This window comes from Lissotriton helveticus, chromosome 8 (assembly GCF_964261635.1).
Source record: "Lissotriton helveticus chromosome 8, aLisHel1.1, whole genome shotgun sequence".
Lineage (NCBI taxonomy): Eukaryota > Metazoa > Chordata > Amphibia > Caudata > Salamandridae > Lissotriton > Lissotriton helveticus.
In genome coordinates this window covers 744288933-744313234 of record NC_136069.1, presented here as the reverse complement: position 1 = coordinate 744313234, position 24302 = coordinate 744288933, and the positions used below count along the sequence as shown (strand labels likewise).

At 45.4% G+C, this 24302-nt stretch overlaps 1 protein-coding gene across 3 annotated transcripts in view; it reads left to right on the top strand.

The window, feature by feature from the left end:
• Positions 1-24302, top strand: part of LOC144772898 (arylsulfatase D-like) — a 734130-nt gene that overhangs the window by 606566 nt on the left and 103262 nt on the right. For all 3 annotated transcript variants that reach the window (XM_078657571.1, XM_078657574.1, XM_078657572.1), the window contains one exon: positions 13812-13974. In XM_078657571.1, the coding sequence (XP_078513697.1) occupies positions 13812-13974 (163 nt within the window). The remainder of the gene's footprint in view (positions 1-13811; positions 13975-24302) is intronic.

Below are 24302 nucleotides of genomic sequence, written 5' to 3'. Positions count from 1 at the left end.
TCCAGACGGTTACAGACCTCCATCAACCAATTATGAGTTCTCCTCAAATTTAACCTAGTTGCCCTATCCGGCAGGAAGCCAGTCTGATCCAGGTGGACCAGCTCCGAAATCACGTGTCTTAGACTCAGCACCAGAATCGTCACCAGGAGTTTAACCTCCACGTTCAGGAGAGAAATGGGGCGATACGTCGCACACTCCCCCGGCGGCTTACCTTGTTTATAGATTGGTATAATTGTGGCCATACGAAGATCCGGGGGCAGCACGCCCTCCTGAACTGCCCCCAGGAACAAGACCAGCAGGTGTTTAGTAAGTAGATCAGCCATTTTTTTTAAAGAATTCTGCAGGGAACCCGTTCGGTCCAGGCGATTTCCCCGGGCGAACATCTGGGTGGAGCCATCTCCAAGCGTCCATCAATCCTAGCGTGTCCATGGACTTTGTCAGGGGAGACAGTGGTTGGGGGTCCGTCTGATTTCTTGACCTATCCAATGAAGCGCACATAACATCATTGAAGTCCCCACCCACCACATGCAGTGTGTCAGGCGTATTCAGAAGGACATAAGCTAGACCTGCGAGTGTTCTGGCCTGGAGTTTCGGTGGTGCATAAAGAGAAATAATCGTGATCCTCTGGCGTGCCATTGTTCCTGTAACCCCCACATAAGTACCTTGCGTGTCTGTCCATGTTCATGTGACGGCAAACGGGGGGATTTTTAATCAGTATGGCAACCCCTCTAGAGCCCGAGGTATATCCTGCATGAGCCAGAAACTTGTAGGACCCCCTGACCGGGAACCCACATCTCGTACCGTGTAGGTGGGTCTCCTGCAGCAGGACTATGTCTGGGGCCACCCTTCTAATATAGGACATAACCAACCCCCGCTTTATCTTGTTGCCCAGGCCATTCACGTTCCATGTAAGGATTCGGACACTGTTAGTGTCTTGCACAGGCGTTCCCGCGCTACCCAGCATCGTAGGGGACACTAGTCATGACTCGCTCATGCAAAGGCAGTTGTCTGGTGTATGGTATGCAGGTGTATGGAACAGTTTCATTTGCGACATGCTGTAAAAAGTTAACAGTGAACCCCCCAACACTCATTCAAAACTACACCCTCCCTTCCCCGCAAGCAGTGTAGTTCCCCCCAATAACCACCCCTCTCCACCTCCCTCCCCCTTCGAGTCCCATCACCATCCAAAAGACAGAGATAAAGCCTTCAGGTGCAGAAGGTCTGTCGCCCACCCAATCTCACCCCCAAAGTAGGAAAAACCCGCTCTAGACCTCTAACAATGGAACATGTAGAGGTAGACACCCGAGCAGGTAAGAACAAGAAAGAAAGTTAGGCCAATAAAACAAAGCCAACATGAGGGGGTGTCCAACTTGCATGCTCCATAGCCCCATCATTAGTATTCGGTAAGCCATTACTGTCCCATCTTCATGAGTTGGAGTCCAGCGGGTGTCCCTGAGAAGCCCCCGTCCCTTGCGTAGTCTCCTGTTCCATGTCATTGATTGCTACCACCAGGGGATGTAGTGAGTGCCTTTCCGATTCTTCTCCCACGGAGGAGGTATCCGCATGTTCTCCCTCCCCTTCCGACTGTGCTTTTTCCGCAAGGCAGCGGAATCTGGAGCCCGTCAACCGATGTGAGGCAGGAGAGGCAGCGCTTCGCCCCCTCCGCCGTACAGAACCGAACACGGGGTAGGGGGTCACCGCCAGATTCTGGCTTCCGTGTCTGTCTCAGTCTCTGTGGTTTCGGTAATCCTCGCTGACCCTCCATGGATTTCTCCATGGCATGTGTCTTTTGACCCCCAGATGCGTTTCTTGGCAGAGGAGGGCGTTCCTCCAGCCACTGCCATATTACTTCCGGGTTTTGAAAAAAATAAATTTTCTCTTTGTAAATCACTTTCAACTTTGCAGGAAAGAGGAGCATGTACTGGATGTGGAGGTCTCTCAGCTTAGCCTTAACCGCTTCGAAGGAATGCCTCTGCCTCTGCACTTCCTGGCTGTAATCTGGGAAAATCATTATTTGGGCATTTTCCAGGTGGATTTCCCCAAGTTTTTGAGCTTCCTGTAGGATCATATCTCTGTCCAGGAAATTGAGGAAGCGAGCACCCACATGTGGTTTAGCCAGCAACGCTCGGTGCGCCCTTTCTATTATGAAACAAGAAGAGAATTTGTCCTTTGGGAAAGTGCACAAAAGCCAGGAATGTAGGAACTCCGCCATATTTGTCCCCTCGATTCCCTCCATAAAGCCTACAAAGCGGAGGTTGTTCCGTCTCGCCCTGTTTTCTGCATCATCCACCTTCCACATGAGCTGCTTATGAGAGGATTGAAGGTCTGCCATACCTTTCTACAAGTCTTGTATGGTATCCAGGACTTCCCCTATTCTAGTTTCTGAAGCAATCACCCGTTCTGCCAGATTCAGGAGGTCTTGCCGTATTAGCATCACTTCCGTGCACACCTCTCCGATTATATTCTCCAGGGCCGCCCCGGACGACTGTATGGCACCCATCAGTAGGGCTGTGTCTGAACGAACACCGGCAGCGTCACTGTCTGGGGGAGGGGCGCCGTGGTGTAGCAGTCCATTGTTCCCTGCCTAGGGATTTTGGGATCTTTGTCCTTCCAACCCATGCTGCTTTACCCGTGGGCCACACACCTGTACCGTTCACTCTATCCAGGCGCTGCACAGGATCCCTCCGCAGCTTGTCACACTTGCAAACTCCCTTCAGGTAAGCCCTCCATTTCCAGTCTTTCACCGGCGGGTGCGCAGCTCTCTCCTCCTGGCCAGCAAAAATAGCCACTAGCCGTGTCCCACCATAGCAGGGATGGGAAGGTGAGAGCGAAACCCCCCTCGGGGGACAAGCATGAAGCTCCACACCCTCAGGCAGGTAACCTCTGCGGGCGCCACTTGAAAGCACCCCAACAATACCTTGGTGATCTTGTCCAGAGTTCAGTACAACGTGGAGTCCCCGCTAAGCCGGATGTCCGATGTTGGAGGCGGAGTCAGTACCCCCCAGTCGCGATTGTCCTCCTCAAGTGTCCCACCATATTCCTGCCGCCATGCCCCGGCCTGAAGGGAGAGGGGATATGGGCCGTTGAGCCAAGCCGTGCCCTACGCTGTCACCTGGTACCAATCAAAGGCCTCCTCCCAGCTGAAGCAATCACCCCTCAAGGATGTCGAAGCGAGAAGGGGGGCGGGGAACGGGCCACTCAAAGTCACAGTCCAGGCCCGGAATACTGCTGGCCCCCCGTACCATCTCACCGTTTTGCAGGGACTCTCGCACTCTCGGCGGCTCTCTAGAGGACTCCCTGGCATAGGACTCCTCCACCAGGTGCAGGCCACCTCCTCCGCTCTCCAAACCAGTGGGCTGTCGATGCGGGCGCCACTCAGCGTGTCCTCCCTAACCTCTACCTCCAGCACCGCTCCCCCCGGGGCGAGCCCCGCCTCGAACCGCTACAGTCCTCTCCCGGGCCAGCAGGCCAGACACGAAGGCCTCCGCAACCCCGGCACACTCACCGTCCTCCCGGGACCAATGCAGCGTCCCGTCAGGGTCCCGGGCTACCGCCACTGTCGCAACCAGGCCCATGGGGAACAAGGCCGTATCTGGAAGGCTCCAAGAAGGCAGCGGTCTCCCCAGTCTCACGCGATCCGCCTCAGCAGCGCCATCTTGGGTCGCGCTCCCAGGCCTCCGGACTCGTTCTCGCCGCCTCGGAATCAGGGACCCCCTGGCCTTCGGGATACCGTTGGGGTCATCAGGAGGGATTAAGGACCCCCGTAGAAGGGAAAACTGCGAATAGTAGGACCTCAGGCCACCATTTAAGTCAACAGATCAATGAACGTTGCCGAAGCAGCATAGAGACACGTCTTTCTCGGCCATGCTGTTGGCCATGCTCCCGCTATGTTCCGTTATTTTTGGCTTCGTAATAAAGTACCTTATATTATTTAGTGGACTGTGGTTTTTACGTGCTTAGAGAACTTGTTTGAATTGATTGGCATTGCTAATGATTTCTCTCCCCTCCACGCTTTCATGCTGAGAAAAAGAACGGCCGACTTGTGACTCTAGAACGTAAGGGCCTGGCTCTTTAAGTTGGTAGCAGAGAATAGTTCTCACATGAAGAGAGGGGAGAGTCCAGAATTATTCTAGAAAGAGATCTAGAACCTCAGAGACCCAGGGTAGAGCCTGTGATATATTAAATGGTGTAGAAGACACCAAGTTATTGTGATTGTCAGACTGAAGAATTCAGGAGTTATTGTGAAAAGTCATTGACTGATCCACCTAAGACAGGGAACTTTGTTTGAATGGGACATATGGGAATGGTTTGGTAAATCCTGTGTATAGAGGTGAACTATACTGATTTGGATGACCAGTCAAATCGAGGGTTGCCGTGAGTGAATATTCTTGGAAGACTAAATTCTATTGATCTGTTAGATGTCGGACAAATACAGAGTTTAAGATGATTGTGTGAGTGAATGTGTATGGAGAAATGATGAAGGGTGAGTGCTGCAAGAAGTAAAGGTCTAATCACAAGAGGGCACCCAATATTCCCCAAGGGACTGAGTATAATTAATTACAAAGAAAAGGTACCTTGAGGAATTATTTCATCAGAACTTTCTCAATCATTAATTGTCACACATGTGAACTCATAAATTAACCGGACATGAAGGCATAATTTTTTATATCAAAACAAATTTTATTTGTTATTTTTCATCACTAGAGCATAACAGCAATCCTGCTGGAGACCACCGTCTTCTATAGCAACACAAAGAGACTACTACTATTACAAGTTTACAAATTCTTCAGTAGTCAACATACACCGTTTGTATATATATATCTCATGTATATTTAGAAATCATCATCTATAGTTTCAGGCTGTTAGACATAAGTTCATATTCCTTATGTTGGAGTCTTGTGACAAAACGGTGCAGTAGCGTCGACGTTTCGGTCTCCTCCACTTATTTCACCGAGACCATCCTCAGGACAATTTGTTGTTGCATATAAAATCTAGTAAAACATAGACAATATTCCTTAAATTTCAATTCCTTCAACATATTCCTACATTTAGATCATCTGCTCACATTAACCTATCATCAATACCACCAAAAATATACCAAGTTTAACACAAGTCACCCAGTGCAACACCATGTAAACCAAATATACAAAAATACAAAAACTAAAACTAGAAACACTAGTCCCAAGTGCATAACATCAATATCAATATACACCTATCTCTTACACTCACTGCATTATTCGATGTACAGCTTCAACATCGTTTTAATCCTGCGAAGAAACAACCTCTCATTACTACTGATTTCCAAGATATAACCTATTCACAGTCATCTACCAAAAAGAAGAGCTTAGCCCCTAGCCGAAGCCACAGGCTTACCTTCTTATGGACACACACGTCCTCAACTAGCGCTCGATGCTCTTTTTTTCCTCTTTTTTTCTCTTTTTTCTTCTTAGAGTTGTCCTTTATTAACTGCAGAGTACAAGCACATACCCACATTCTATGTTAACTAAACTCGTCCAAGACTTAGACCTCTAGTCCGAGAGACACGTGACTGTCACATAAAACTTCCATCTATTACTTACTTGGGACAAGGCAGTAGGCGCTTCTATCCACCCTCCGTATCGGACGATTACGGCGTCTGCATTAGTGTGTCCTCAGGGTCGAGTCTTTGACCTCTCAACTCCCGTCTTGCCGCGTACTCGCACATGCGCACGGCAACTAACCCCACAAGTGCGGAAATGCGTCGGCCATCTTAAGCTAGTCTTTTTGATGTTCGATCCTGATGGATTGAAAATAATCACTTTAATACCCCCTTGATAGTTGCAAGAAATCAAGTGTGGAACTTCCCATCCACATGCATGGAATATTCACTTATCAGTGCATACTAGCTGTCAGAACAATCAAACCCACTAATATATTAACCAAGTTGTCAAATACACTTATCTAGTGTGGATCAAGTGTACCTACATATTTGAAGAACCAATTCTGCACACCAAGCCTGTTCCATATATAGGGGCATTTTCACATATGTCAGGTCCTCACTATAGAGCTAAAAGTATGAATACTATACTAGGATTTCATAAAGTCGCTAGACTTTGCCATTCCACATATAGATTCAATCCATTCTCCATTGTCTTGCCTGCCCATATCAATCTGTTTTCTTTTAATGTGAGCAAACAAACTTTTTACCACATCCAGCACACACCATTTCATATCTTTTGGGCCATATGATTTTTGTACATAATGGTCAACAAGAGGTGCAGTTAAAACATTGCATCTAATGCGGGACTGGTGTTGTATGATCCTTTTCTTAACTTCCTGGGTCGTTTTCTCTATGTAGAATAATCCACAGGGGCATTGTATACAATATATAACATTGCGAGTCAAACAATTTGAATGATGTTGAAACACCCATTCCTTTCCATTTATGACACATGATTTCATTACTGTAGTCGTTTCGCAAGCACCACATTGTCCACATGGATAATGACCTACACCAGTGGTAGGTCATTATCCATGTGGACAATGTGGTGCTTGCGAAACGACTACAGTAATGAAATCATGTGTCATAAACGGAAAGGAATGGGTGTTTCAACATCATGCAAATTGTTTGACTCGCAATGTTATATATTGTATACAATGCCCCTGATTATTCTACATAAGGAAAACGACCCAGGAAGTTAAGAAAAGGATCATACAACAACAGTCCCGCATTAGATGCAATGTTTTAACGGCACCTCTTGTTGACCATTATGTACAAAAATCACATGGCCCCAAAGATATGAAACGGTGTGTGTTGGATGTGGTAAAAAGTTCTAGACGTAGAATAAATGTGGATCGTCTGCTCACATTAAAAGAAAACAGATTGATATGGGCAGGCAAGACAATGGAGAATGGATTGAATCTATATGTGGAATGGCAAAGTCTAGCGACTTTATGAAACCCTAGTATAGTATTCATACTTTTAGCTCTATAGTGAGGACCTGACATATGTGAAAATGCCCCTTTATATGGAACAGGCTTGGTGTGCAGAATTGGTTCTTCAAATATGTAGATACACTTGATCCACACTAGATAAGTGTATTTGACAACTTGGTTAATATATTAGTGGGTTCGATTGTTCTGACAGCTAGTATGCACTGATAAGTGAATATTCCATGCTTGTGGATGGGAAGTTCCATACTTGATTTCTTGCAACTATCAAGGGGGAATTAAAGTGAATATTTGCAATCCATCAGGATCGAACATCAAAAAGACTAGCTTAAGATGGCCGACGCATTTCCGCACTTCTGGGGTTAGTTGCCGTGCGCATGTGCGAGTACGCGGCAAGACGGGAGTTGAGAGGTCAAAGACTCGACCCTGAGGACACACTAATGCAGACGCCGTAATCGTCCGATACGGAGGGTGGATAGAAGCGCCTACTGCCTTGTCCCAAGTAAGTAATAGATGGAAGTTTTATGTGACAGTCACGTGTCTCTCGGACTAGAAGTCTGAGTCTTGGACGAGTTTAGTTAACATAGAATGTGGGTATGTGCTTGTACTCTGCAGTTAATAAAGGACAACTCTAAGAAGAAAAAAGAGAAAAAAAGAGGAAAAAAAGAGCATCGAGCGCTAGTTGAGGACGTGTGTGTCCATAAGAAGGTAAGCCTGTGGCTTCGGCTAGGGGCTACGCTCTTCTTTTTGGTAGATGACTGTGAATAGGTTATATCCTGGAAATCAGTGGTAATGAGAGGTTGTTTCTTCGCAGGATTAAAGCAATTTTGAAGCTGTACATCGAATAATGCAGTGAGTGTAAGAAATAGTTGTTTATTGATATTGATGTTATGCACTTGGGACTAGTGTTTCTAGTTTTAGTTTTTGTATTTTTGTATATTTGGTTTACATGGTGTTGCACTGGGTGACTTGTGTTAAACTTGGTATATTTTTGGTGGTATTGATGATAGGTTAATGTGAGCAGACGATCTAAATGTAGGAATATGTTAAAGGAATTGAAATTTAAGGAATATTGTCTATGTTTTACTAGATTTTATATGCAACAACAAATTTTCCTGAGGATGGTCTCGGTGAAATAAGTGGAGGAGACCGAAACGTCGACGCTACTGCAACGTTTTGTCACAAGACTCCAACATAAGGAATATGAACTTGTGTCTAACAGCCTGAAACTATAGATGATGATTTCTAAATATACATGAGATATATATACAAACGGTGTATGTTGCCTACTGAAGAATTTGTAAACATATAATAGTAGTAGTCTCTTTGTGTTGCTATAGAAGACTGTGGTCTCCAGCAGGATTGCTGTTATGCTCTAGTGATGAAAAATAACAAATGAAATTTATTTTGATATAAAAAATTATGCCTTCATGTCCGGTTAATTTATGAGTTCACATGTGTGACAATTAATGATTGAGAAAGTTCTGATGAAATAATTCCTCAAGGTACCTTTTCTTTGCAAGAAGTAAAGGTGTCATCACGGTCTGTCGTGCTGCCATTGGTCTCTTGGTAATGCTGTGCTGGGATTGCTTGGTAGTAATCAAAGTTGTGTTTGAGAAAATGTTGTTAGTCGTAAAATTTGAAAAACTTGTGATTCAATAATGCGATGTTTTAGGGTTTTGCTGAAGCTGTTCTGGGGTGATCAGGGAGTCGTTACTTGAGTGCGCAAAGAAGTGCCACCTGATGATACTCCAGCACATTACATGCTGACAAAAGTAGTACTCCATACTATAATTTGGCTTCAAAATTGGCACATAATCACTGAGAAAGAGGGGAAATTGGCATTTCCGCGCTATGGTTCATTTTGATTGGACATGTTACACTAGTTGACAGGAGTGATGTTTGCACTGCATACTTTGCCTAGACAAACACAGTTTGAGGTGCTAGATGTATGGATGTGGGCAGCACATGAAAATAACAGGGAAAGATACCAATGAAAGATGAAGAAATCTTTGAAGGCATGTCACGAAGCACGATGGAATACACAGCTTAAGAGATGGAGAGTGGGCACCATTGAAGGAGAAAGGTTGTATCCAATGCTGGTAAGAGAGGGAGATTCTCAGAATAGGAATGGAGAGGAAAATGGAAATTATGGGAGTGATACGTACGACAGCTTGTTGGAATGGTTATCGGAGGGTCCACCACCTTACAATTCACACTCAGAGGAGGAAAGGCGAGAATTGGCAAAGACAGGGAACATGGAGTGTCTCAACATCCCAGACATGCACTAGTACAAGAGTTGTGGCAAGGATATCCGCAGGAGTTGGGGGTACAGGAGTGTTTGCATTGGGAGGTGTGAAACAAAGGAAACTCCAGTGAGGGGACCAGCAGGTGTTGCGTCAGATCAAAGTGCAAGTCCGGGAACTACCAGGAACCAACGTGTCTTAGATGCTACAGACTTAGAGAATTGGTTGAGAGACCATAATAACAGTAAGGAAGGTCAGAACAGTACAGAGTCAGAGAACGATCAAGGCTGCAGTAAAGGCAAAGCTATTGGATGTGGTGAGGTTGTAGGCTGAGGTATATGAGATTATCAGTGGGAATTTACCTTTTGAAAGAATAGAGACCTATGATCCAAATGATCTGTTATTTGTAGCGAAAGATGTTATCCACAAGGTGAGACAAGTACATGAGAAGTTGTCAGAATGATTTTGCAGATTAATGGTACGCTAAATGCGAGGTTGGCAAACGTGTGCACTTTGACATCTTTGAAATGGCCTGACACATTGCCTTTTGTTCTAATGAGTTTGCACAGCATTCCTAATAGAAGAACTGGTCTATCCCCACATGAAATCCTCATGGGGAGAGTGATGCGCTTACCCGCTGTGCCGTCTACAGCATTGATAAACATCACAGATGATGTTATCCTTGATCACTGCAAAGAAGTTGCTGATGTGGTTCGTTCTGTGTCTCACCAGGTTGAGCCGTGAGGGTGCTAACATCTAAAGACCTCTGTCACAACCTAAGCCCTGGAGCCTGGGTGCTAGTCTAAAAGCACTTCAGAAGGAACCGTCTTGACTCACGGTGGCGTGAACTAGATCAGGTGATATTGGTGACAAATATGGCTGTGAAGTATGGAGGCCTGTTGGACTGGATACACATCTCACATACCTGACATGTCTCAGGACCCTCTGAAGAAACAGCTCCTCTCTCAGAATGAATTCCAACCGTGATCACAAGTTTACCGGAGAGGTCAAGCCAAGCTGTGGGGGTTCCTAAAGAGGCTGGTTTCCCACTAGGTCGAGCTGAGAGAGGTCAGGCTACACAAGATCCAGGTATAGACTCGGAGGGAGACGGTAGCGCTGCAAGTGATATACTGTCTGACTCAGCCGAAGAGACTGGTGTGGAGATTGGTCGTGTACAGTCAAGGAAGAAAGAGGTCGTAAATAAATTGTGGCCTGAGAGACAAAAAAGAAGAAACTTGAGACTTGCATCTGAGAAAGAACATACACCAAAAAGTCAATCATCTGAATCTGATCAGAGTGACTCTGAACAAGCTCATGGGAGTGTGAAGAGGTCAAGGAGAGGAAGAGTGCTGTGTCGGCTAGCTACAAATGCCAGGGAGAGCGAGGCTCGAGATTTTGATACTGATTGTCGAGATCCTGCTGAGAGTTCCTGGAATAGACGCTAATGTAATCTTGTCATTGACTGTGCCTTATCCATCAAGATTGAGTGGTTTATGGACTCTAATCTTGGAAGATATTGAATACCTGAGCTTTGGAAATCAACTGGCTCCTCAGTAGATTGCCGCATTCCGAGCTGAACTGTTACTGCAAGTAATTGATGAGATTGGCTCTGATCTCAAAGGGATGTAAATTGAACTTTGAACTGTAAATAGCAAGATTGCTTGAAAGAAGATGACCTAGGCCAGACTGAATGAAGAATAAAAATGGAGGTTTGTTGAAGAACTTTCCAAGATTTCAAAAGAAAGCTGCTCAAAAATACTTTTTTGTCAGTACATAAGAGGCAGAGAAAAGAGGCTGTGTGTTGATCCTCTTTCAGCTACAATCCGAGCCACCTTGAAAAAGGAGTCTGGAAATTCGAATCGTAGGCACAAATGTGTTGTAGGTACACTTATTGTAGGGATAATCAAAGTGATAGCTGTAGTCATTACTGAGTCCATTTTGAGTGCACACAAAGTTGAGGTACAGCGAGTGATGGGAATATGGTATATCCACATCTACCATTACTGCCTCAAAAGAGGATACATTGGGCTCTGATAGAGGCTTAATAGAGCAAACTAGTCGCTTGCTGCATGTACAGTTGTCTCAAGGTGATTACACGCTGAATGCTTATGAAAATTGCTGTACTACGATGGATGTGAGAGACTGTTATATGTGTCTGCAATCACCTACTTCGGTCAAGTAGGGTATCCAGTTTCATCACTTGCCCTTGGAGTATAGTTTTAGTTCTAGTTTGCTTCTTAGTGTGCTTTACAGAAAGGGTCACTGTGAGCACTATTTCTCAAATTATGATTAGGTACTTTCAGAGGTTCCAGTCCATAAGCATCTGAACAAATATGATTATTACGAGCAAGAAGAGAGAATTGGAAAGTATGTTGTTCCCACAGTAACACTAGATAGTGCTTATGTGCACAGACATGATTTAGCTTGCACACTAACAGACATAATGAAGATATTTGGAGATCAAGTAGAAGATCGACATAGAGAATTGACAGTTAAGCATAATAGTAGGGAAAAAACCTTTGAATGGACAAAAGAGGAATTACTAGTTCACAAGTCTAAGGGAAGTTATGGTACTATAGCTTTAGATTAGGAACAATGAGGCAAGCTTTGCATTCGACAAGTACTGACACATTATGACACCATTGGAGTGGTGTGACTCACTGGTTAGAGGCAGCAGACCTGGAAGCAGAGAACGGCCCTGGACCAGGGTTCAATTCCCAACGCGGCAGGGTCGTGGACCAGGATCAGCGGACTCGATAATTCTTGCCTCGGTGCCTACTCTAACCAGGGATCACACTCGGCAACTCTGGGCATTAGCTTGCCTCATCTCTACAACGGCCCCCCACATTCGCCGGGGATGCCTGGTTTCACCTTGGAGATACCCAGTAGGGACCATCTCACAGGGATAGCCAGGACGGGTTCCCCAGCGGTCTACAGCGCCACGACGCCTCAGGGCAGTAGTGCGCTTTACAAGACACATACACATACATTGTTGTGGGACAGGGTGCATGTGATCATACATTTTTATTGATGTTTATTTGAAGAAATCCTTGCAAGAGGCTATTCAAGTGGTGCCGAGCTTGTATTTTGAATGTGGAAGGAATCCGTATGCTCAGCTTTTGAACAACTGGTATGATACCTGCTATGTGGCTGTGTTTCCGAAGATATATCATGTGGAAGATTTAGAGAGTTTGGAGGGAAACTCAGCCCATGGAGCAAAACGTGGATTAAGTGCTGGTGACATTTTGAGAAATATATTCGGAGTGATGATACCTAGTTTGAGAGTAGTATTGAATGACATAAAGATTAGAAGTTTGCCTACTATTGTGGATAAGTTGTCTGTTAATACAGTCCAGCCATAGTTGCTCATAGATGGAGAGATTGTTTCGATAAGGGCTATGGTGATGCAAAAGAGTCTTACTTTAGATGTGTTACTAGCAAAATAGGGTGGAGTCTGTAGGATGATGAAGGTCCAACAGTATTGTACTTGCATACCTGAGAATAGTAAAGATCTGAAGCAATATATAAGTAACATCACTGAGATACATGATTTGGCAACTGAGGGAATTTGGGATAAGATTGTAAAAGTATTTGGAACGGTTGGAAGATGGTTTGCTAATTTCGGAAACGGAATCCTTGGATAGGTCTTGAAGCTGATGGTAATTGTTGTGGTCTGTGGTATCTTGTTGGGTATGGTAAGGGCATACAAATGGCCCAAGTTGAGGCAATTGGAGAATTGCATTAGAGAGAGAGAATAGTGGAAAGACTGCAGGACAGTCATTATGAGAATCTTAAGTGGTTTGGAGGAGTTCAAACAGAGGGGACTAGCTACGACATCAGTTTAGATCGGTCAGCTCTACAGGGGATTAGAGTATTTTGATGACACAGGTCATCAGAGGGGGCGACAAATGTAGTGAAAAATTCATTATCATTTGAAGAGGTGCATTATAATCACATGTGTAGAATGCACCTGCATAGAATCCTTTGTTGTGTTAACGTACGGTGTTAGGACTTTGAAATGTAATAAAATAAACCTGATGTATTTAGGATATTAAATAATAAATGTGATGAGTTAAAGTGTAAACCAATCATAACTAGCAGAGAACACTGATGTGAAGAATTCATGTAGTACAACTGGCAAGCATTCATTATTAAATGTGCCTATTAATGCCGTACAGCTCATCCTCCGTTTCTCTTATATTAGCTGATTTTTGTGATCTCTAATTGAAATGGATAGGTTTGATTCCCTCCTTGTTTGGCTTTCTTGCTGTTCACATACTACACACTAGTAAGATCTAGTCTTCATTTGCTTGGTTCATAGTAAAGCACACTGAGCTTCCCTCCCATTCATAAAATGAAGACAAAGTAATATAAACAGAAACATGTAGTCTCACTGGCATTGTATTCCCTGTTTAGCATTCTGGTTGTTCACATGTAAATGCGATTTTTTTTACTTTTATCTGTGTGGTTAGTAGTAAAGCACACTGATGTCATATTGGTCTTGCGGAACTACATAAAATGTAAAATAAAAGATTAAAAATAAACTTAAGTGACATCGTGTTTACGGTGGAAACGCATTTACTGGTACCCCCACAACTTCATAGTAATGTGTTGTATTACTGATTATATCTGCAGGTGGAAAGGCGATGGCAGGTTGGGAAGGTGGCATCCGTGTGCCAGGCATTTTTCGATGGCCAGGCGTATTAACCGCTGGGACTGAGATTGATGAACCTACAAGCCTAATGGACATCTTTCCTACAGTAATTAATCTAGGAGGTGGTGAACTACCAGACGACAGGTACGATATTCAACTCCATCCTACTATCCTGTCCCTTGTAAATGTTTATAAACGCGGACTACAATGCGTGGTAGTTACCCACATTGAGAGCCTCGGTGAAGCAACAACACACAGCCTTGATTAAAGAAAGGGCTCAGATGATTCACATAAAAAGGATGTTATCTTTCATATGGCAAATGAATTGCATATGGATACCAAGGCACCAATGGCAAATGTTTTTAAAGTAAATGCAGGCTTTACTTTGAGCTCAATCAATATTAAATCCTTAATTTCTTAACTGTGTTTAAATGATGCAATGTGTTGATGGTTGGACCAAACCTTGATTCCTTAGCTCACATATTGTAAAGATTTGTTTGAGGGAATATTCAGCTTCCTTTCTCAGTGAGAGGCCTGTTGATACTCTGATCAGTCTTATTTAACATCAGTATTATGTTGGTACCAACAAACTGGAAGTTCGAACACTCAGCTCTCTACACATCAAGTCCTTCAATCCATGTTGTATGCCATAACATCATATTTTTATTAATGTTATAATTGTATTTGTCATTTTTGTGTAGAAACATACAGTATTTCAACATTTTGAGCCACACCGGTAATAAGCACAACCCAATTACAATTAATCTGTAAACAAATACATTTATATGCCAATACCACACTATCCAGTCCTTATGTCAAGTGTTTTTCAGCTTACTGTGAGATGGTTCATATTCCCATATGTTGCTCTCTACGGACTTACTACCTGTGTATCTTCTACAGGCTTTATTAAATGAACTGTTTCCTGCGATTCATTTCATTCTCACTCACCATTATAGGTGCCAAATGTTCACTTTTTAATTACGTCTGGTCACCTTAAGCTGTAATTCTTCAGCCATTGCCCAGTCAATGACAGCCATTTGTCAGTCATATTCTTTAGAACCTCAATGTCAAAATCTGTACAGCTATAAATTGCTTTGCCAGCAATAGGCCCATCATCACTAAACTATATCAGATTTTAACCTCCTTAGGTTTTTTTGATGTTCCTCAGATGGCACTGTCTCAAAGTGATCTTCAGCATGATACCTGTTATCTAGAAAAAACATTAAGGTCATGGAGAAGTACTTACTAAACAATTTGAGACAAAAATGGCAATGTAGTGCTATAGAACAAACAAGAGTGACTCTGGCAATTTACTAATGAGTGTAATGAGCAGCATCTTCTGCCCTCATGCATTCCAAATTACAAGTACTTCATCAGAAATTACAATTATAGGAAGTCAAGGCTCTTTTGAAGAAGACAAACACCAGTACTTAGCAGTGAATTACATCATAGGATACCAGCCTTCTATACTCTTTCCGCAATACACAAGTCCCCAAAATTTGCAAGTATAGTCATAATAATAATAAGTCAAGTCATAATATTTATATAGCGCACTACATACCCAGAGGGTTTCAAGGCGCTTAGGAAGGGGAGTAGGATTATTTGTCAAATATCCACGTTTTAAGCTGCTTTCTGAACGCTAGGTGATTCTGGGTGAGGCGAAGGTAAGCGGGGAGTGAGTTCCATGTTTTGGCAGCCAGGTAAGAGAAGGATCTGCCTCCCATGGTGGTCTTGTTGATGCGAGGTACAGTGGCCAAGGCTTGGCTGGAAGAGCGAAGTTGGCGGGAGGGGGTGTAAAAGGACAGTCGAGAGTTGAGGCACTCTGGTCCGATGTCGTAGAGTGATTTGTGTGCGTGGGTAAGCAGTCGGAAAGTAATCCTCTTATTGACGGGTAGCCAATGGAGGTCTTTAAGGTGACCAGAGATGTGTTCGTTGCGTGGGATGTCTAATATGAGCCTGGCTGAGGCGTTTTGGATTCGTTGTAGTTTCTTCTGGAGTTTTGCGGTAGTACCTGCGTAGAGGGTGTTTCCGTAGTCCAGTCGGCTCGTGACCAGAGCGTGGGTGACTGTTTTCCTTGTTTCGGAGGGGATCCAGCGAAATGTTTTTCTGAGCATGCGAAGAATGTTAAAGCAGGAAGAGGATACGGCGCTGACTTGTCTGTTCATTGAGAGTGAAGAATCCAGGATGACGCCTAGGTTCCGTGCGTGGTCTGTCGGGATGGGTGCTTTCCCGAGGGCTTCCGGCCACCAAGAGTCGTCCCATGCAGAGGGGGATTTACCTAGGATGAGGACTTCTGTTTTGTCTGAGTTCAGTTTCAGACGGCTTTGTTTCATCCATTCGGCGACTTCTTTCATTCCCTCGTGTAGGTTAGTTTTGGCGGTGCTGGGGTCCTTGGTGAGAGATAGGATCAGTTGAGTGTCATCCGCGTAAGAGATGATGTTGAGGTTGTGTTGGCGGGCGATGGCCGCGAGGGGGCTCATGTATACGTTGAAGAGGGTGGGACTGAGTGAGGATCCTTGTGGTACGCCGCAGATGATTTCTGAGGCCTCGGACTTGAATGGTGGGAGGCGGACTCTCTGGGTTCTTCCGGTGAGGAACGAGGTGATCCATTCCAGTGCCTTTCCTTGGATTCCGATGTTTCTGAGGCGTTGTAAAAGGGTGCTGTGGCAGACTGTGTCGAAGGCTGCAGAGAGGTCGAGGAGGATGAGGGCGACTGTGTCTCCATTGTCCAGTAGAGTTCGAATGTCGTCTGTTGCTGCGATGAGGGCGGTCTCAGTGCTGTGTTTGGCTCGGAAGCCAGATTGTGAGGGGTCGAGTGATTTGTTGGCTTCGAGGAAGGCGGCGAGCTGGTTGTTGACAGCTTTCTCGATGACTTTGGCCGGGAATGGAAGAAGCGAGATGGGGCGGTAGTTTTTGAGTTCGGTGGGGTCTGCTGTTGGTTTTTTCAGAAGGGCGGTGAGTTCAGCGTGTTTCCAGTCTTCTGGGAAGGTAGCGGAGTTGAGGGAGCAGTTGATGACGTCTCGGAGGTGCGGAGCTATGACGGAGTCTGCTTTGTTGAAGATGTGGTGAGGGCATGGGTCAGTGGGGGATCCAGAGTGGATAGAATTCATCAGGCGGATGGTGTCCTCAGTGGAGATTGGGTTCCAGGCGTTAAGGGTGTTAACGGGGGGAAGAAGGTCAGTTGATGGTGGGGTGGGTTGGCTTCCGGGTTGGTTGTCAAAGCTGTTGTGGATGTCAGCAATCTTGTTGTGGAAAAAAGAGGCTAGGGAATCGCAGAGGGTTTGAGAGGGGGTGATGTCGTTGGAGTTGGCCGAGGGGTTGGAGAATTCCTTGACGATGTTGAAAAGTTCCTTGCTGTTGTGGGCGTTGTTGTCAAGTCGATCTTTGAATGCTGTTTTCTTGGCTTTTCGGATCAGTTGGTGGTGAGTACGGATGGCGCTTTTGAAGGCGTCCTTGTTGCTGGTGGATGGGTCTTTTTTCCAGGCCTTTTCAAGGGAGCGGCACAGTTTCTTGGACTTCTTGAGGTCGTCGTTGAACCATGAGGCCTTCTTGATGCCAAGTTTGTGTTGACGTTTTTTCAGTGGTGCTAAGTTGTCGGCGGTGTTGGATAACCAAAGGGTGAGGTTGGAGGCGGCTTCGTTGGCGTTAGAAGAGAGGGCTGGGGAGGTTTGAAGGAGCGATGTGGAGATCTGTTCTGTGGTGATTTTGTTCCAGTTTCTTTGTAGAGTTGGTTGGAGGAGGATGGTGGGTTTCGGCTTGTTGTAGGTGAAGTGAACGCAGCTGTGGTCAGTCCAGAGGAGATCCGTAGTGTGGCTGAAGGAGACATGGTTGCTGGAGGTGAAGATGGGGTCGAGAGTGTGACCTGCGATGTGGGTGGGGGAAGTGACCAGTTGTTTAAGTCCGAGGTTGGCGAGGTTGTCCAAAAGGGTGGCGGTGTTGCGGTTGTTGATCTTTTCAAGGTGGAAGTTGAGGTCTCCCAGAAGGATGTAGTCTTTGGAGGGGAGTGCGTGTGGGGTGATGAAGTCCGTGATGTCTTCACTGAATTTTGCGCGGGGTCCTGGTGGTCTGTAGAGGAGAGTGCCTCGGAGTGTGGATTTGGGGTCGATGTGGATCTGGAAGTGAAGGTGTTCGGAGTTAGCGAGGTTGGCGTCAGAGCTGGTTGAGATGCGGATTGATTTCTTATGGACGATAGCGATTCCTCCTCCTGTATGGTCGGTGCGGTCCTTGCGTGTGATCTTATAGTCATCAGGGATAGCGATGGCGATGTCAGGGGCGGAGGAAGCGTTCATCCATGTTTCCGTTAGGAAGGCGACGTCCGGAGAGATGGTGTCTAGTAGGTTCCAAAGGTCAATGGCGTGCCTGTGGACCGAGCGGGTGTTGAGAAGGATGCATTCTAGGTGGTTGGGGTCGGGAATCTGTGGTGTGGTCGTAGCGGAGATGTTGTCGGTGCCGCTAAATTTGCAGGAGAGGCAGGAGAACGGTCCATGGGTGCGTCCAGGAGCGGCTTGGACGCAGTTGGGGGCGCGACCGGGGTTAAGGGCTAGGAGGGTGGCGGCATCGTAGGTAATGCGGGGGGGCTGGGAGGGACGGGGGCCAGGGGGTATGGCGCTAGGCGCGATCCAGGCGCGGACGGGCGTAGACGGGCTTACCTTTGGCGCACCTTCGGCGCGGGTTGGGCGCGGTCGCTGCGCGTGGACGCTGCGCGCGGGAACTACTGACATATATGGATGGTGGGGGGGAGGGGCGAGGGAGGGGCAGCGGGAGGCGGGTGCGTGCTGGGGAGCCTCGCTACGAGGCACAACAAACAAAATGGCCGGAAAAAGTAAACAAAGTCGGCAAATGCGAGCGCACTATGTAACTGCTAAGCGCTATGATTATTTAGCAGATGCGAGCGTTTTGGAAGCTGAAAATCAATTAATTAGTCACAGGTGAGGCAGTTGCGGGGAAATACCAGATATCCAGGCGGAGATCGGTCAGGGAGCGACCACTGGTCACGAGGATCAGGAGGTCACCACCAACCGTATGCCTCGCTCCACAAGACATCAGAGCATGTAGACACACATATCACAGTTTCATTCTGCCGGACCTTTTCTTTCACACAAGGGACTCCATGGATTGGACATTGCAAGCACTCACTGATCTGGGTTTAATCCATCATCATTTTTTAGCTCACTCCGCCACCCCAGTTCAGACATGGCCATATGCAAATCAGTCTGACCCTGTGCCTCATGGGAACAGTCCTTCCCGAACTGTCAAGCCATGTCTTTCCTGGATCGGAAATAAGCTTGTTTCCGGTCCAGATGAACCATATTAGTGTTACAGGTAGATTCGGTACTGTGGCCGTTAGAGGCTCCTCCTGGGTGGGGATAACCGGTGGAACACATATATTACCCATGTATTCATTCCATTTACCCCAGATTGTGGACCACTTGTTTGGACACCCTTGTGCGATGTACACTGTCTTTTCTCTGATCATGCACCAGTCTGTGTCTGCCCTCCAAGTTGCAACTGTAGGCAGCACTCCAGAACCCCACAACTGGGCAATGTTCCTCTTAGCCACCATCAGGCCCAATGTGACCCATATTTTACCTTTATTGTTTAAATCAGTGGGTTCCCAGACACTCAGTAAATATCGGTTTGCTTCAGGATTGAGACGTACCCCCAAGAACTTCATTCGTACACTTATGCATTTCCTTCCAATACTTCTGGACGTGTCCACAGTCCCATATTATATGCATGAATGTACCTTCCTGCCCACATTGTATCCTGCACATCCCTTCATTCATTCTTCCCATGCTGACAAGTCGGGAACCTGACATGTAAACTCTATGTAAGATCTTCAGCTGCACCAGGTGGAGTCTGGAGAAAATCGCAACTTCTCTCAGGGAAGATACTGCCTCCTGTCATTCCTCATCGTCGAGTTCTAATCCATCTCAATCCCCCCATCCCCTGATCAAGCTGAGAGGATCGGAGGTGTTATTTATCAGTTTTATCTATGTTCGGGAGATTGCTTTTATGGGCATGTAGCCATCTGGTAACCTATCTTCCAGCGGCGAGGACTCTGGGGGAGATTCACCTTTAGGAAGCTTCGACATTAGTGCATGCCGCACCTGCAGTTAACGAAAATATTCTTTGTCAGCTAACTGGTATTCCTGTTTCAAGGAGGCAAATGACACCACCTCCCCTTTCTTCCATTGATGTCCGACCTTTGAGGTCCCAATCAGGTCCCATTTGTCAAACACGTTCGAGGTTCTTAGGATGTCTTGCTGTTCGCTGTCCCGCAGAGAAGTGGCACATGTAGGTTTCTGGTCCCATCCTAAGCTCCTGTTTGCTGCCTGCCAAATCTGCACTAAGTGTTTGGTTGGCCCTGCTAACAGAATTTTGTGTTTTGAATTAGAGGGCCACGTTATAGTTGCCATCCGGAAGCAGCGATTTGTCCATTCTTTACCCTGGGTCATACCAGCTCGGATAGATGCAATGGTTAATTGCAGCCAGGTTGGTGGCCCAGTAGTATTCTTTAATATCTGGGAGACCTATCCCTCCATCATACCAGGACAAAACTAGCTTTTGTAAGGCTATACAGGTTCTACCCTCCCAGAGCAACTCTCTTTGGAGGCCATCAATTTCTTTAAAGTAACGTGCTGGAACCAAGTCAGGGCAGTTCTGCAATGAATTTAGGAAGCGTGGCAACCGCATCATCTTAAAGAGCGCTGCTCTACCAAGCAGGGAAAGAGGTAGTGCCCTCAATGCGTGACATCTCTTTTCAGTCTCTGGAGGGGGGGAGCAAGTTGCTGTCATATTGTGTCTTGGAGTCTGCTGATATAAAAATTTTCAAATACTGGAAGCCATCTCGGGCCACCTGAATCGGGCAGTTCTTTGGCAGGGTTGGGGGATCACCACTGAGGATATACAGTAGAGACTAAGGGGTCCGCCCGTCACCCTAGCGGTGCTGGGACCCACCGCCAGTGGTGTGGTGGTCCTGCTCTGGCAATTAGGATGCCAACGCCATGGTGGTGGTGGCATCCCACATATATTACATTGTGGCGGGCGGTGCTGTAAGCAGCATCCGCCACAATGTAATAAATGCATGTTGTGCATTGGCATGCACAACATGACTGGCACCGTGCGGTGCCTGCCGCCTTGTGCATGCCAATGTTAGGGGCACCATGGGTACCCCCCAAGTGCAGCCCCCCACCACCCTGGGGGCCCGCAATGGGCCACCACAGGAAACACCACATGCCATTCCTTGGCGGAGTCTCCGCCATGGAAAGGCATCACAACGCCACCATCGTAATATAGATGGCAGTGCCTGGAAGGCACCGCCACCGTATTGCAGGGCTTTCCCACCTGGTAGGCAGATTACCTACCGGCGGAAAAGTGGAGGATGGTCTTTCCGTCTGCCGTAGTACCCCCGCCATGTTAATGTGGCGGGGGTAATAGGCCGTCAGGTGGGGTGTTTTGGCGCGTGGACTGCCACCGTCGGTAGCAATCCACCCAACATCCAAATAGACCACTTGGCCCAGTTGATCTTATACCCTGAGTATGTTCAAAAGTTCATAAAAATGTTGAGAACTCTGTGGAGCGAGGCCTTAGGGGAAGCAAGATAAAGAAGAATGTCATCTACATATAAGGAGATGCGGTCCTCCCATGTATCCGCCCACTTGAGACCGTGGATTATTGAGTCTCTGCTGATCCATGACGCTAATTGCTCAAGGGAGAGTGCAAACACCAATGGTGTTGTACCCTTGTATTTATTGTGCTGCCAAATAGGTTGATATTGGCTTCTGCATTGTTAAGGTGCTACAAAATGAGACATTCGTTTTTATAATTTTTTCAGTGCATGAAGCTGGAGATGGGGCAGATAAAACAACTAACTTTAAGTCACAAAAGCATTAGGCACAGGTTTATGAAGTTACCAAAAATGGCATCTTACTTTTCCGGACAACCTTGATCTTGACAAATAGAAATATGCAATAGTTAACCGGCGCTATTCTTCAGTAAGATATACAGGCACATACAAACGTTTTAGAGATATATCAGTAGGACACAGGTCCTATCCCCTTCATAAGATTGGCAGATAATAAATCATTTGGAATTTCAGTTGCGATTTTCTCTAAGAATTTTAATTAAAAAGTATTTCTATCAGGCTGATTGGAATATCAATGTGATATTCAAGCGATCTTTTGAGAAGCGGACAATTGCTCTTCTGGTGGTTCCCCTACATGGACATCTTATCAGTTCTACAAGTACCGACTTGCACCCACTGGGGTGAACCACTCAAGAACTCCATGTACCAGAGTCCCTAGGGGCGATCCGGAGGAGGGGCTAGCGGTGTGCGCTCCATTGCGATTGCTTCTACAAATAGGCTCCCTTGAGCTTTGAGCCGACGGGCTCCTGGACGACGCACCTGCGTGCCGGTTCTGGCATCGAGGCCTTTGACGGTTGTTTGGCGGTCTTCTCTTCCACCCCTAACTATTTTCTCTACTGATGAGGGAAGTTATCCCAAAACCCGAGCCATGTCTCGGGCGATACCCAAAAACCCGGGACATGTATCGGGTCTAGAGATCATCAGTTCTACAAGTACCAACTTGCACCCACTGGGGTGAACCACTCAAGAACTCCATGTACCAGAGTCCCTAGGGGCGATCCGGAGGAGGGGCTAGCGGTGTGCGCTCCATTGCGATTGCTTCTTATGATGTATGTAACATATTCACTTTCACTGATTTAATAGTGCTGAATCTTAAATGATTTACTCATATATGTATGTGTAAAATTGTCAGATTTGATTATAAAGTTGAGGTCACTGCAGTTCAGATATTGGAAACTAAGGATTTTCCTTAGTGTGAATTTGTTTGGAGTCATTCTTTCTGCACTTACCAGATAATCCCTTATACTCTTGTTTTTCAGGTTTACAATTAATAATTTCTGATCTTTTAAAAGGGGTTACATTATTTTATTCATCAAAGCGCTCCACTGTTCCTTAATATTTGTATTGATTTTTATAGAAAGCAATTTTGTTGAGGATTTTATCACCTTTTCCTATTACTTTATCTGCTGTTCTAATAATGTCATCCGTGCCACTGATTTAGTTTTATGCAGTGCTTTTTAAAATATAGATTCTTTATATTTTCTAGTTCTATAGGATTTCCTATAAAAATGAATGGGCAAGGATGCTCATGTTGTTGATAAAAAAGATGTTTGATATGTCTTGTAAGAATACTAATACACTGCAAGGGAAATCACAAACTTTGAGTAGGGTCTTAAAACCTGGCTCTTTCAGCAGTAATGTCGGAGGTTCCTCTAATTGTAATGTCACTCTGCTAGTTCTTCTCCAGTCTGTCCCTAGCACCGGGAAACCCATTGTGGGTAGCTGTGCGCATTATAAGTTTGATAAAATAAATAAATAAAATACATTCGAATATGAAAAACCAGAGATTGAAATGGTGGAAAGGTTGAATTGTATCGGGGTACTCAATTGATGTTTTCAGACTCATGGCATTTATTGTTATTTGGGATTATTGAAGCTCTTAATATTACTGCTACTCTGTTTTTATCAGATAAAAATGTAAGTATCTTTACATGTTCAAACATGGCCGAAGTCTGTGTAACTATCTAAATGAGACATGCCAGACATTAGGTTACGTATCCTATTGGCGTAAATGGGTTGTGCTTGCCACAACAGATTTTGCGGCAATTTTGAAAGAGATACTATCTACATCATACATAATATAAAGGCTGTTTGGAAAGTTTTAACATCTTTAATTTTAAAACATTCACTCTAAAAAGCTATTAAGGTATTAGCTAGAACATTTGCTTCTAGGGGAATCATTCACTCTAGTTCACTGAAGATGGTTGTACATAATTAGAATTGTTTTATCTTGAATGTATGTGTTTACACTCAAATGGACACGTTTTCACTAGTTCCAAATGTACATGTTTTGTTATAGAGTAACTAATTGAGACTGTATTCTCAAAATGCATTGGAAATTGATAGGGAAGTCATGAAAGGCATAATACAAAGGATTCTTTTTGAACTGGCTGAACTGCAATTTTGGTTAAACTTTGTTTAGTGACCCTTATATGAATACATTCTTACAAACTGAGAAGCAATTAAACATCTATTCAAGCTCAAGCAGGCGAGAGTATTCCATTGTGATGCATATAATAATCTCAAAACATCAATGAAGAGGGAAAGAGAAGCTGCGATCCATTTGGCTTCCAATGGTTAGTCCAAAAATCAAAAAAGGGGGAGAATGGACCACTTGTCCTGTGTCACCAGGGTCTTAGTTAACGTGGGGGACCATCGTTGTAAAAAACCCTCATATACGTACACAGGCGATGTTGGTTCTCCGCCTCAGTGTACCGTAACAGCATGATCATCGGGTCTTTTCCTTTGTCAGTATGCTGACCTCTGCATGGAGAATGACCTACTGGTTTGACAGTAGTGGCCAGGAATAAAAAGAGGGCGTGCT